Source organism: Budorcas taxicolor, chromosome 11 (assembly GCF_023091745.1).
Source record: "Budorcas taxicolor isolate Tak-1 chromosome 11, Takin1.1, whole genome shotgun sequence".
Lineage (NCBI taxonomy): Eukaryota > Metazoa > Chordata > Mammalia > Artiodactyla > Bovidae > Budorcas > Budorcas taxicolor.
In genome coordinates this window covers 71,295,857-71,310,609 of record NC_068920.1, presented here as the reverse complement: position 1 = coordinate 71,310,609, position 14,753 = coordinate 71,295,857, and the positions used below count along the sequence as shown (strand labels likewise).

The following is a 14,753-nucleotide window of genomic DNA, read 5'->3' as shown; positions in this document are numbered from 1 at the left end:
CTCCTCCCACCACCTGCTGCCTCTGGGCAGCAGTAACCAAGGCTTGATTCTAATTAAAAATAAAAAAGAAATCAAGTATAAAAGGATCCTAACCCTACCCCATGGGCACTCTACAATTTTTCAGCTTCACACATAATTGTGCTAAGTAGAGTTCTGACAACCCCACGTAAGGCCCAGAAATGCACTTGATTATTTTTTATAGTAAATGTGTCAGAATTCTTCTCCCTTATGTTAATTCGTGAATAGATTAGTCTCCCTAGCACTGTGGGGGGAGTGCTCCCCCAGGTGGCCTGGGACTGGGGGTGGGGGTCAGCGTGTCTCTCCCTGCAGGTGCAGCCCACAGGACTCCTTCCTTGCCCCCAACTCCGGGCCTGGACAGCGCTCTGTCCCCAGGCCGGCCGGCCGCTGCTCACAGTCCCTTGTTGTACACCACTGTCCGGCCGCTCGTGGCCCGGGCTATCTCAGGCTCTAATTGGCTTGTTTCGATCTGAGGAGAGAGTGAGAGCAGAAAGAGGAGAGGTGAGGGGACGGGAGGGAAGGGACAAGTGGGGAGCTCAGCGGTCAGGACCGCCTGGTGCTGCCGCTTCTGCTTCTGCCCCCAGCCCCCAACCAGGGCCCACGCGTGCCGCCTCGTGACACATCTCCCTCTTTTCCTGTCCTGCTGGGGGGCTCACGACACCCCTTCCAGCCAAAGCCGTACCTCATCCGCTGCCAGCACGTCCGTGTAGGGCAAAGTCCTGCCTCCTGAGTTCTCCGTCTCCCTCATCTCCAAGGACCTCGTCCCCAACAGTGCACAAAACACGCCCAGGCCACACCCTGGGCCTGGTCACCCCCAGGGCTGTTCCAGCCAAACTCAAATCCAAACCCCACCCTCTTGCACCCCTCCGTCCCCTGTCCCTCCAAGCACCCTCCTCACTCTCCTATCTGCTTCCAGACCACCGACCCCAGCCCCAGACTCTCTAGAGCTCTCTTCACATCCTCCCCCTTCTAGCCTGGATGTGAGAGGCCACCACTTGAGCCTCTCCAAGCTGCAAGGCCCTTCTGGCCTGACTGGCAGAAGAAGCAGCTCAATCATGCATCCTACCTTCTCCCCACTTGAACCTGACCACCTAGCAGAGACTGCTCAGCGTTCACTGTCCTTGACTTTGGCTGGACCCTCACAGTGGCCAGAAAATCCCCCACCCCTGGGCCATATGGTTGGTCAGCTCCATCTCCCATTCTCCACAGAGGCCGCCTAAAGCCTCCTCTGCTCTCCTCAGCCACCCTGCCCTCAGCTGCCCACTCATCTTCCTACCTCGGAGTGAAAACAGAAGCCCTCACGAGGCACCCCTCAGCTTCTCGTCAGACCCATGACCTACCTGTGTCCACACTCTGCTCCGGATCTGTCCTCCTGCTGCCCCACTGTGGCTATCCCTGCCCCCAGAGGACCCCACAGCGGAGACCACTCCCAGATGGCCCACCCTGTTGCCCACCTTTTCAGGGACTCCTGTTCATCAGCAGAGAACCTCCCATCTGATACGCCCCTGTACCCCGGGTCATGTTCCTGCTGCTACTGGGGCTCTCTCCCCCATAACAGCCACGCTTCTTTAAGGCGCTGCCCACTCCTTTAGGGGCAGCTCCAGCTCCTCACCTCCCACTGACTTCCCAACCCACAGCAAACCTGGCTTCTGTTTCCACTCCCCTCCACAAAAGTCTTTCTCTCCAAGCTTACTGCCAGCTCCCTTTTTGTGACACCTACTGGACACATCTCAGGGTCTCAGGGTCCTTCTTCCCTGCACACAGCTCCATAGCTACTTCTACTAGACCCATCTAGAACAGAACTGAATTCCTCGTCTCTTCCTCCCCGACCCCAGCTTCACACCACTGTCCAACAGTGCTCTGGCCAGGGACCCCGGGGACTTTCAGATCTCCACTCTCCTTCCCTCCCCTCACTGTCTCACCCCCTCCAGCCCCTCTTCCACCACAGCCAGGGTGAGCCTTCTCAGCAGCAAGTCCGATCATGCCTCTCTTTGTTATGAAAGGGCTCACCGCCACCACTGCCCTCAGGGACCCAGACCCTGCCTCCCACTAGCCACCCTGTCCGTGGGATTGGAGACACAGCACACCTGCCTATCACAGTGCCTCAGATACGCTGGCTTATTCACACCCCAGGTCTTTGCCTGAGCTGCCCCTCTGCCTCTTCCTCGCCTGGCCAACTCTGATTCCCTGGACCTCCGCTCAGCTTCCAGGCCACTGCTTCAGCTATCTTCCCTCATCCAGGCTGGGTGTGGCCACCTCTCCAGCCCCACACTTGCCGCCCTCTGTACACTTGTCGTAGCACATGATTTGAGGCTGACTGCTTGCTCCTGCTCCTCTTCCCACGGTAGACCGCAAGCTCCACGAGGCAGCGAGAGCATGCTGCTGTGCATCCTGCATCCTCAAGGCCGGGAGACGGTAGGTGCTCTCAAGTGTTGAGTCAATGAGGGGAAAGAAGAAAGGCAGAAAGTACTGGGAGGGCGGGGTCCCCTGGGAGTCCCCACAGCAGCCCGGATGTTGACCCACAGCTCTGGGGGCTGCGCCAGCGGGGATGGCCGGAGCCCCTAAACCTGAGGGAGCCGGGAGGGAGGCACCACCTCCTCCGTGAGGAGCCCCGGCCTGACCCCCGCCTGACCCCCGCCCCGGGTTGAATCAGGAAGCACCAGCTGTAAGTCAGCTCAGCTGATCCTGGTCCCAGGTACCTGCTAGATATCAAGACATGGCAGCTCTGGGGAGCAGGCAGGAGGTGCCATAGCCTGGCCCAGCTTTCAGAGAACTCAGTCAGGTCTGAGGCCAGACAAGAGGGGATTCACTGTGGATTGCAACTGGCAGGGACCCTCTCCCTGTGGTCTCTGGTACCTCAATACACCGGCCACTTGAGAAGGCCAAAGAGACAAGAACCAGGCTCAGGGCCCAGGCCTCTTCCCCACCCGCTCTCCTCAAACCACCTCCTCCCTGCACACCCTGCTGGCCTCCGAGTCCTCTCCACCCCACCAGCTCCCCTCGTCCCCATGCTGCCACTGACACAATGCACAGCGCCCACGCTTAAAAATCTAAATGCTTTTGAAAATGTTTAACCTAGTTAGACAAATTAGCAAAAATTTGTGCAAAACAATTTAGGTATTTAAAATATTCAATGTTTTTAAAAAACTGGAAAACTGTTCTTAGCTTTCAGCTGCAAAAACCAACAAAATATAACATCCCAGCAATCTTACCATGAGGTGTAACATAACCCTTCGGGAAAGCTGTTAAACAGCTACTGAGGCATCCTGGGAAATAGCACTTCATTTATTCAAATGCACATATGTCAGGCTTTTGCACCATATGTCATTCCAAGCTATTTACAGTAATAATTAAATCTTAATCAACGTTTAACCTCTGTAAAATGTTTGAAGAATCCTAATCACCCTTCAGACTGCACTAATGAAGGAGAAATATATAAACATAAAAGGAAAATGATGCATAGATATCACGCTGGAAAGAACAGTAATTGCAAAATTGTATTTCTTTTAAATATAATCAGTAAATGATGTAAAGTAAGCCAAGGAGTATTTTAAGTTAAGACATCTTGGATGTCAGAGGTGTGAGCAGCTAATTTTGTTCTGCTACCCATAACAGATGTAGCATATTTTATTTTAGTGCCATTATTAGCAACTTCCCATGCCGGCTTTCACTGAAGCACTGAGTCCCGCATTAAAATCCGAGAGGCTGCTCACCACCATGGTGGAGGACCGCGGGCCAGGGCCACAGCCTCCTCGGCCCATTCCCTGGAGAGCGCTGGCCCTGGTGGAGACGAGACCTCATCCTCTAAGTGGAGCTGTCACAGACCCAGGCACCCCCCTCCAGCTTCCCACTGAGCTGAGGACAGCAGGTAGGAGGGAAGCAGGGGAAGAGCAGGCAATGGGAAGGCTGCGGGGGAGGGCCATGGTCGAGGCCCTCAACTCAGGAGCAGGCACCTGGGGACAGATGGCATCTAAGGCTTTTCCTCTCATTTCAATTCAGTCAGCCCTTAAGTAGCAGATGCTTATGGCTGCCAACGCCATACACTGGGCTGGGCACCCAGAGATGGACAAGACCAGCCCGTGCCCTTGAGAAGCTTCAAGTCTAGGGGAGGAGTCAGACAGGAAAGCAGATGGATTCCAGAGAGACAAAGTGCCATGGCAACTGGGGAGGAGTTACCACGCACTGAGGGTTACCATGCGCTGATGAAAGAACGGGAAAGGAAGACTTCTCAGGGGAGGGAAGCCAGGAAGCAACGGGCGTTTTGATGAGAGAGGGCAGGAAAAGCTTGCTGGGGAAGAGAAAAGCATTAGCTGGCCAGCATGGCATGTTTGGTGTGGGCAACGGTGGACAGGTTGGAATGTGGAAGAAATGGAGGCGGAGCTGGGACAGGCAGGCCCTCACAGGCCACTGAAGATGTCAGCATTTTATCTGAGGGCAATAGGGAGCCATGCAAGGCTCCTGAGCAGGGGTGGTCCAAGATCCCCATCTTGCTGGTGGTGGTGGGATGGAGGAGTAAGTGAGGGGGCAGCTGCAGGCATCAGAGAAAGGTGCCAGGTCTTCCCCATGATGCTGCCAGTGGGGGCTGACGGGAGGGTGTGCGGGGATCCTTTCTGAAGACAAAAGCCACAGGAGTTGATGACCAATTCCATGTGAGGGTGAGAGGGAGGTGTGCAGGATGACTGTGCGTTGGATGATTCCTAATTCTAGCTCGGGAGCCGGGGTGGCTGGTGACGCCATGCTCAGAGGCAGGGGAATATGGGGGGCGGGTCGGAGTGGGAGTGTGGTAGGCTTGGGTCTCCCAGGTTGAGGAGCAGGGGAGGCAGGCAGGTCTTGGGGGTGGAGCTCTGGGCAGGGCCCTGGGCAGAAGAGTGAGCCCGGGATGTGAGAGCAGTCGGAGCCCCGGAGTAGAGGAGCTTGCCCAGAAGAGCAGATGGCAGGGGAGGGTGCTAGGCCGAGGGAACAGGCGCATTGGAGGGGCGGGTGTAGGGAACAAGCCCACGATGGTGGCCTTGGGGGTCCAGCCCAAGGAGCGGACACAGTGATGGAGGGCGCCACAGACAACAGCCAGCATGGACATCAGGCAAACAGAATGGCCCTGGCATGTCTTTGGTCTTGACAGAGGGATTTGGGTGGGATTTGGTGACCTCCTAGAATCCAGGAGGACTCCTAACCCTCACTTAGCCTCTCACTTCTATCACGGGCCAGTTCAACTGGTCATTGGTTAAGGCCTCACCAGTTCTCTGACCATCTCCTGGACTCACGGATGCTGGGACCACTGGGGGTCCTCACCACTGGGCTTAGCAGGGGAGGCTGGGGCAGGGACCTCTGTGCTACCTACCCTTTGATGATCACCTCTCTGCAGTTGGTGGGGGGGGGGGGGGGTTGGGATGGGCCTGAATCTCCTCCACAGAATCATATCCAGGGCTGTGCTGGTAAATGAATGTGATTCAGGTACTGAGGGAGGGCAGCTAACCAGCTCCAGGGCCCCGAAGTAGAGACAGGAATGTCTTCTCTGGGGCTCCCCTTGGTTCACGTGCTACGTCAGCAGCAGAACAAATGGTGTGATGGCCACAGTGGCTCGCAGGTGGGTTGTGGATGGAGGGAGAGGCCAAGGCCCAGTGAGAGGAGTGAGTGTAGCAAGGAGAGGCCACTAGCATCAGCCCAGAGGACTAGAACCCCTGGGGAGGGGACCAAGAGCAGGGGCTTGACCACAGAGAAGCTCTGAAGGGCCTCCTCTGGGGGGAAGGTGACAATGAGAAAGAAGGCTGGACAAGGAGTGGCCACAGGGAGAAGGGTGACCCAGTGCAAGCAGCCCAGGGGGCCTGCAGGAACCTATGGGTCCCTTCCTTCATCTGATAAACCCCTCCCCAGGAGCCTGTCTACCAGCAGCCCAGGCCTCGAGAGAAGGGACGTCTAGGATGGGGAGCCAGAGCCCTGGCTGAAGTGATCCAGCAGCACTGGCTGACGGTACCCCACCCCAGAACTGGGGGTGCCAAGAAGACACGGGTTGCTAGGGACGGCCCCGCTTTGCCTTGGGATGAGCAGTGCTGTCCTGCTCATACTCACGGACTGCCAGGCAGAACTGCACCCTGGCTCCCACAGCCTCATCCAGATGCCCTCCCCAGCCGAGGCCCCACCCTGGTCTCCAGACCCGGCTCAGACTCTGCTCCCCGTGGAGCAGATAGCCCAGACTTCCAGCTGCATCTAAGGTCAGAGGCAGCAAGCAGGAAGCACCAGCCTCCGCGGAGTACCCCAGGCCCACTGGCCCCAGAGCACCCTGGAGCGGCCGGATGGGCTTCCTTGGTGGCGCTAGAAGGGTTAACCCTGAGCTATTCGCCTCTGTCTCCTGGCTCATCTTGGATGGGGGGCAGAGGCAGGAATGCATGTGGGGCCACCTCTGCCTCTGCAGCCTGGGAGCACACACACACCTGCAGCCCGCAGCCAGTGGATAGTTTACATATTTGAACCTGGAGCTAAGGTGCTGAGACATAAACAGGAAACTGGATCCCCGGTCTGTGCCCCATTCTCTGGGGCTTTTACCTACTACAAAGAAGTTCCTCCTCCTTGCCTTTCTTCTGGTGGCTTTTCTGCCTCCCTTTCAAAGGCGCTGGGCAGGGGGTGGGGTGATGCGCATGACCCTGTGACATGGCTCAAAGCTGCCTCCTGCTCCTGGTCAGGGTTCTGGGCCTCTGAAGGTCTGCAGGTGGTGGCGACATTGACACAGATCCAAAGCCCAAGCCGGCACCAACTTGTCCAACTCTGCCAAGCACGGAACCAACTTGCCCACTGGGCAGCTGCAAACCACCCTCTCTCACCAGGGTTGGGCAGACCTCAAGTCCTGCTTAGATATGCACACCTGGGCCTGAGCATCACCCTGAGCATTCTCAGGGGACAGGGGTGTTAGGCCAGGGCTGGGGAGCAGCTGGGGCCTGAGCCTAGATCCCTGGGTCAGGCCTCCAGTGGTGGCTCTGGGCCCCACTGCCTTCCCAATGAAAGCCAGACTCATCGACTGCACACTCGAGGCCTTCTGCCACCTTCTCCTGCCTCCTCACTCACCAACTCCTCCCCATCACATGTTCAGGCTTTGAGGCCTAATCCGCTAAGGCTGTCTGCCACCTCCAGGAAGCCTCCCCTGATCGTCTCAGACCAAATCCATTGCTGTTGCCTCTGGTACCCCTGGCACTTGTTTCATCTCCATCACACCCCCAGCTACACACTGATTTGTACTCTTACCAGCTGTGAAACCCGGGGTCCCTCTCCCCATGTCTGTGTGAGCCATTCAGGGTAGTTTCAGTCACCCTGTGCATAGTCAGTCCTTGATAAAAGTTGAATCAAACTGAATTCCTCAAGTCCAGGGATCCTATGTTATATTTTCCATCCCCCCCGCCCCCGCCAGGCGATGTGCATCCAGGTAATGTGCAGAGCCCCCTCCCCATTTGGACTCCTGAGGGGCCCCCTGGTGGGCCAATCTCAGAATCATTCTACCGCCTCCATCTTCTTCAGGTCTCAGTTTCCCCGTATGTGTGGTGGGGAGATTTTCTACTGTCCTGGGGCTGCGATGTGGATAATACCAAGAAATGGACGAGAGAACACTTTGGAGGCTTAGAAAACCTGCTTAAGGAAGGCAGGACTCCATGGTTATCCCACCACCAGCCTAGGTCTTGCTTGCCTGTGTCTCCTCACAGCTCACAGGACTGCGCCCTTGCTGTGGGCCAGGTACACCCTAAACTCTTCACATATACTGACCCGTTTAATTGTCTCCACAAAAGCTTTGCATAACCAAGCCTCCTTCCTTCCTGGCCTTTATTTAGATAGGTGTTCTAGAAGGTCCTGGAAAGAACTGGGGAGGGATGGGCTGAGAGGTGGCCCTGCTGATGCCTGTCACCAGGGCACGTGTGTGCATGTTCATGCACGTGCTTGTGTGTGGGCTTGCGTGCACGCGCAGGTTTGGGGTGGGGGTGTGCAGAACAGGCAACATGACAGGTGGCGTTGGCGTTCCTGGGCTCTGAGCGGCTTTGCCATTCCCATCCATCCCTCCTGGGGGGTCCTGTGGGCAAACTCCAAGAAAGCAGCGGGCGGGGAGGCGGCAGATTTCTGATGGCAAAAATAGCCCACTTCAGAGTTCAATAGGGACTGATTAAAGCAGTAAAGGAGGAAAGCCCCAAACAAACATCTCCAAGCAAAGTAGGAAATGGATTTGAGATTGGAGGGGAGGAAACACCTGCTCTTGGAGATGGTCAATCTTGGTGGACTAAGAGGGACACGATACCCCCTAGACATCGCTCTGGCCTTGGGTCAGCCCTGGAAGAGTGGGAGAAGCAGGAAGCAGTCAAGTCAAGGTGACCCCAGATAAGCCATGCTCTGCATTAGGTGTTGATAAATAGCACCAGTTCTTCGCATTAGCGATACCCGGAGACAGTACTACCATCCTGGGGAGGGAGCTGGGATGCAGGAAACATGTGACCAGAGTCTACACGTGTGGGGTGAGACAGATCCTAGTGGGGCTCATCAGGGAGGACTTCCTGGAGAAGGAACCTCCTCCAGAACAGCTTGCGTGCTAAGGTCGGTCATGTCTGAGTCTTTGCAACCCTATGGACTGTAGCCCACCAGGCCCCTCTGTCCATGGGATTCTCCAGGCAAGAATATTGCAGTGGATTGCCATGCCCTCCTCCAAGGGATGTTCCTGACCCAGGGATCGAACCCATGTCTCTTACGTCTCCTGCTTTGGCAGGCAGGTCCTTTACCACTAGTGCCACCTGGGAAGACCTGAATATGAACCTGAGCTCATTCCCAGCTCTTCTCCATTCTTGGTTGGGAATTCAAAGGCTTTCTCAGAGAAAAAGAGGCAAGCTAGGAGAGACATTTGCTTCTAGCAGGTCACAGCTTCCAGCCAAGCTGGTTGCTATCATTTTCTTCAGGGCTAGCGATGAGGAGAAAGATGGTGGAGGCTCTGGTACCCACTGGGGGTACCCACATTTTTTCCCACACAGGGATGGTGTGCCTCTTTGTTTTTTAATTTGGAAGCTGGGAGGGGGACCTGGGAGGAGTAGGGGAGTGAGCAGGGACATGGCTAAGCCTGACCTTCAAACACCTCATCGACAGCATGCATGTGACTTCTAAAAGCCAATCTCTGAGACCAGGGTGGCTAGAGTGAGGACACGGGAGGGCCTGAGCTTCTGGTGCCCTGGACCCTCCAGGGCTGAGTTAAACAAGGGCTCAGCTGAGAGGGAGAGGTTGGGGGTTAGCAGGGCTGACAGGGGAGCTCTGAGCAGGAAGCCCTCGGGGGGCTCAGATGATGTCTTTTCTTCCTGTCAAGGTGTTTGGCAGAGCCTGGAGGGACAGAGGAGGGGTTCCCTGGTGAGGTGTCAGGGACCAACAAACCAACAATCAACAGTCAACAATCACAGGGCAACAACCCTCGCTGCTAGGGAACCAGACTCCTTGGCCCCACACAGACCCTGTGAAGCTGGTGCAGGGGAGAGACAGAGAGACGTGTACACACTCGGGAAGCCCCCAGCCCTACAGAGGCAGTCCAGCCACTCTTTCCCACCTCTGTTGCTGCTGGGAGGGCTGAGGAGCTAAGTGAGGGTCCAGGGGCCCCAAGGTATGTTCCAAGAAAGGTTTTGCCCATTCGCCACTCAGCACCATTCACAAGCCATGCCTGGCCCCAGAGGGTGGTACACCCACATTACCAGAGAAGCACCCTACGGTCAGCATCTGACTTAAGGTCCTACAGCCCGCCATCAGCTCTCCTGACTCCAGTACCAGGGCCCAGTTTCATGGGTTCACTTCCAGAATCCTAATGGACCGAACCAGGAGAAAGCTTACTTCCAACCCCTCATCTTGTGGCAAAGGAAACGGAGGTCCTGGGGTGAAGCCCAAACTCACACAGAGTTGAGGTGGGGGGATGCCAGGCAGAGGGGAGGAGGGCATACCTGGGGCACGTGGGGCAGCCCCCAGCCTGAACCCCACCTAGGGACAGGACAGAGCCCCCAGGGGCCCCTGGACCCCTGAGCCTCACTCGTCCACAGAAAACCCCCACCTTTTCCTGTGGACACATTTCAACCTCACCAAACCAGCTAATTATTGACAGTTGGTGAAGAGGAGATCTCACTTTTTCCTCCTGTTAAACTGCTCCTAATTAGTTCCCTGTCACCACGGCTGGCTCGCCCGCCCGCCGCTCGCCGTCGCGGTAATCCCGCTGCACAGTGTCTCATTAACCTTTTGCTCCTCTCCTGCCGCCTGCCAACAAGATGAAGACAAAAACAGATTGTCGAACAATGGCTCCAGCTTGTATGTGCTGCCCGGTCCCCCAGCCCCCCAAGCTCCCGGGGGAACCGCGGGGGGAAGAGAGGGGAATGGGGTTGGGGGGAGCCCAGAGGAATCGAGGGAGAGAGGCACAAAGAGAGATGGAGACAGAGCAGGCAGGGCCGGGGCAGGGCACTTGCCAAAGGTGCAGCTTCTTGCTGTGCGGAGACAAGAGGTTCATTAAATGGGATTGGAAGTGCTCCCAGGTGGGGCACGCTGGCTGTCAGAGCGGGAGGGACGTTCGTCATCCCCAGGTCAGCCAAGCCCACGGGCCCGGAGACAGGACCTTGGACATCTCCCTCGAGGGACCCAAGGCACCAGCACGTGTGTACGTATATGTGTGTCTGGGGCAGGACAGAGCTGGCCACACTGGCCTGGAGCCCAGAGCCCCAATCTCCAGAGAGGGCAGGGCCAGAAAGGTCAAACAAACCAGGCCCCACACGCCACAGGGTGGCCCTCTGCGACCGACGCAGCCCTGGGTGAGCTCCAGCACAGCACCCTGCTTTATTTCCATCTTAGCTGCGCCGCACCCGACATTCCTTGGTTATTGGGTTTCTATCTGCCTCCCCAGAACAGAGCTCCCTGAGAGCAGGGGCTATGACACGGCCCTCCCAATTACAAGGAAAAGGGGAAAGCTCCCCAATATCTGTGGCAGGGATGCAGATGGGTCCATCGCTGCCTGGGCACAGCCTGGCTGAGTTGGCCTTGGCCAATGCCCCATAGCCTTAACCTGCAGGTCCCAGGGTCCACCAGGACACACCCCACATTCCCTGCGACAGGACTGGGGCTCAGAAGGAAGGCCAGACCTTGCTTCCTCATTCTCACACTCAAGCTCCTAAGGAAGCTTCCTACCCAAACTGCTGGCCTATAGGCCCACCTGACCTCAGCTCTGGGTTAGAGAACAAAGGCAGACTTCAGAAGGTCCCCGTGAATGTAGACATGGATTCCCCATGAAGGAGGAGGGCTGGGGGAGGGCACTGGAAAGTTCCTACTGGCAAATTAGCAAGGAGCCCGTTGGGGTTCAGACCTGTGCCTTCTCACTTGACAGTAAGGTGGGGGTGGACTGGGAGGGTTCTGGAATCTTTCTGTGAATACAGAGCCCCTCCATTATTACCACCTCTGGGCTTTGGGCACATTGCTTATATGCCTCAGTTTTCTCAGTTGTAAACACGGAATAATACTGGTCCTGCCTTGCAGGAGTCATGTTCTGCATCCACACTTCACCACCATATCAACCAGGCCCCTCTGCTTACTGGACCCCCGGACCCTGGGGAGGCCAGGCCTTTCCGCCCTGGGCTGTATGACTCCTTCCCCATCACGGCCCTCGTCCCAGGCTCACAGGACAGCGGCCACCCGAGGTGTCCCATCCCCTGACCATCTCACAGAACACCGGCAAGTGACATTTTCTTTGCTGTTCTCCAGTTGCTTCCCATTCCTGAGCTCATTTCTCGGAACAGAGAGCGAATCCTGACCACCACTTTGCCTCCTCAGCTTTGTCCAGCTACACCCCCAGGCTGCCAAGTCTCGTCAACCCCTGCTAGTCCCCTCTGCAGCAGCTCACTTGCAGGGAGCCCCCTCCTCCTCAAAATGGCCTTGTCCTCAGTGTCCATGAAAACGCTCATCAGGTTTCTCCCCTGGCTGCTCCTGCCCTTTTTAAGACAGCTTTTTTGCCTCTCATGGCAACCTCGATACTTCCAGGGCTTTAGTCTCCCCCATGCATCAGAGGTTCCATGTTCCCCAGCCAAAATCTCCCCCTAGAGCCTGAGACACATATATCTAACTGTCTAAGCAACACCCCTTAATAAACAGGAGTACTCCCTTGACTTAAGGAATATTAGGAAGATTTAATACAAGACACTCAGAGACCCCACCATGCTGCCTGGCCTAGTAGATGTTTAGTAAATGGTAGCTGTAATTATTATCATTTGCAATTTTAATTTTAAAATTAGCACCATTTTAATAGGCAGAAATACTAGTTTGAAAAGAGTAGACTAAACTCTCCCAGAGATTGCAGAGGGGATTGAAGTTTTTTCCTCAACTGCTGGGGTTAGTGGGTTGGAAACCCCACACCAATCACTGCAGGCCAGCCATTCTAGGAACCAGTTCCTAAATTCCATCTCCAGGTCACCTAATTAATTAATTAATGTGCCAGCGATTACTCCTATTGACAGCCTTGGTGGCTCTTGGCAAGGTTGGGTCAGCCCAAGCAAGTCTAGACTCATTGTGGCAAATCCCACTGGCTTCTGGGATGTGAGACGTGATCCCCACACAGCAGAAGCAGCACCTCGTTAGAGAGAATTAATTGGGAGGAAGAAAGAGGGAACCAAGTCCTCTCGGCCTGATGGCCTTAGTGCCATAAGTCAGAGACAGGCCTCCAAATACCCCATAATGCACAGGCTCGCCTGCATTCTGTGGGGTTGATGCAGGTGAGGAGGAGCCTGAAAATCACGTCCCTACCCTCCTTTCCCAGAGAAAGTTCTGGAGATTTATTACAAAATGACTACACTCTTTTCAATCTAGAGAAAGAGGCTTGGGTTGCAATGAGAGGAACTTTGGTTAGACACCCAGAACTAACTTCCACGCCTATTTGTGGCAGGCATGGGGGAAGGAAGGAGCCTGGACATTGCTCCCTTAGACCACCTCTCGGCAGCCAGAGCTGGAGGCTGGAGCGGCTGGACTATGGCCATTTCTCTGTTATTTGTCCCAGAGGAGCACCCTCCAAAGACCTACAGCTCTAGACTCCACCAGCACAGGGGGGCCCCAGCTCCCTCCTCTCTCGCTGCCCCAGGGTAGGTGAAAAGAGAGAGAGAGAAAAATCCCATGAAACAAGCAGATGCAACACCTCCTGGGAGCTCTGAGCTGGGAGCTGGCCTCTGAGGTGTTCTCCCGCATCAGTTCCTGGCTTATCTGTGACTCTGGGCTGGACGCTCAGCTTCTCTGGGCCTCCATTTCCCCCCACAGAGAGCCAGGGGGGTGCTAAACTGGATGACCTTGAAAATTCTTCCAGTGAGAGAGGCTCCAGTTCCCTCGTGAGCTTTCTCTGCCCTGGGTCCCTCCCCTGTGCAGTCAGGCAGAGCTATGGGAGCTACTCGAGGCTTCTGAACACACGGGTGCTTGCAAGCACCTGGGGCACTCAACTCTTGCCCAGAACTGCAGACACGGCCCAACGGCACAGAGATGCAGTTTATGACCACGGAGAGTGTGGGCTCAGGCCTTCCACATAGGGATGCTGGGACCACTAAGAAGTGCCCTCCCTCCCATCTTCAGAGCTCCCAGGCAACCTGGAACCCCCAGCTCCATTTGGAGTCCCTAAGCATCAGGATAGGCAATGGCACCCCACTCCAGTACTCTTGCCTGGAAAATCGCATGGACGGAGGAGCCTGGTGGGCTGCAGTCCATGGGGTCGCTAAGAGTCAGACACGACTGAGCGACTTCACTTTCACTTTTCACTTTGATGCATTGGAGAAGGAAATGGCAACCCACTCCAGTGTTCTTGCCTGGAGAATCCCAAGGACGGAGGAGCCTCATGGGCTGCTGTCTATGGGGTCGCACAGAGTTGGACACGACTGAAGCGACTTAGCAGCAGTAGCAGCAGCAAGCATCAGGATATAGCTGTTCAGCGTTGGGAGTGAGCTATAAGGTTTGGAAGGGTCCCCCGGCTTTGTAGCAAGGCTGGGCCCCGTGGGCATGAGGATACTGCCTTCCATCCATGTGCCTTGGGCTGGCCCCCAAGACAGGAGCCCCTTCCCGTTATAGCTTCCTCCTAAAACTCTGGGACTCGGTGGAGGGAAGTGACACCAGTCCATACCCTCCTTGGGGCCTGGAGGCTGGGTCACATGCTCCTACTTTAAGACCCTATGTCTCCAGTCCTCACAGTCTAGGTGTAACACCCAGGACCTTATTTTCACCTTCCTCAGCTTCCCTGGGGGAACCGGTACCCCTCCCAGCCGCTCTGGCGAGGACTCAACAGGGTCAGTGCTGCAGCCACCGCCGCCATCCTCCCATGAGTTCATGACCCCGCGGGCGTTCTTTGCCTCCAGAGGTCTGCCTCCGCACCAAAGCTTGCTCTTCTCACTCAGCTTGCTAGCGCTTCTTCACCCCAACCCAGCTAAGATTCTGGGGTCCTCTGCTCCTCCTGAACTCGTACCAGCCTCCCAAATGCCTCACCCAGCCAGACAAAACTGGAGCCGGCCCCGCACCTCTGGGTAGATGATCCCTGGCCGCCCCCACAGCCCTGAACCCTCCCCCAGCCATCCCCTCCGCTGACCCCTGGCCCTGCCCTCCAGGCTCTCTGACATCCTTGGTCCCCGGTCTCTCCTGCTCTTTCCTCTGAAGGTCTTCATCCTTCTCCATGGCCCTCTGACCTCTGACCTCCCCTTCCCACTCTCCTTCCTCTGCTCAGTCTTGAGACCCCAGGAGCTATCAGA

The 14,753-nt window shown here is 56.1% G+C and overlaps 1 protein-coding gene across 1 annotated transcript in view; it reads right to left on the bottom strand.

The window, feature by feature from the left end:
- Positions 1 to 204: 204 nt before the first annotated feature.
- Positions 205 to 14,753, bottom strand: part of LOC128055849 (rab11 family-interacting protein 5-like) — a 171,002-nt gene continuing 156,453 nt past the window's right edge. Inside the window, exon 16 of the mRNA XM_052648406.1 lies at positions 205 to 487. Within this exon, the coding sequence (XP_052504366.1) occupies positions 410 to 487 (78 nt within the window). The 3' untranslated portion in view covers positions 205 to 409. The remainder of the gene's footprint in view (positions 488 to 14,753) is intronic.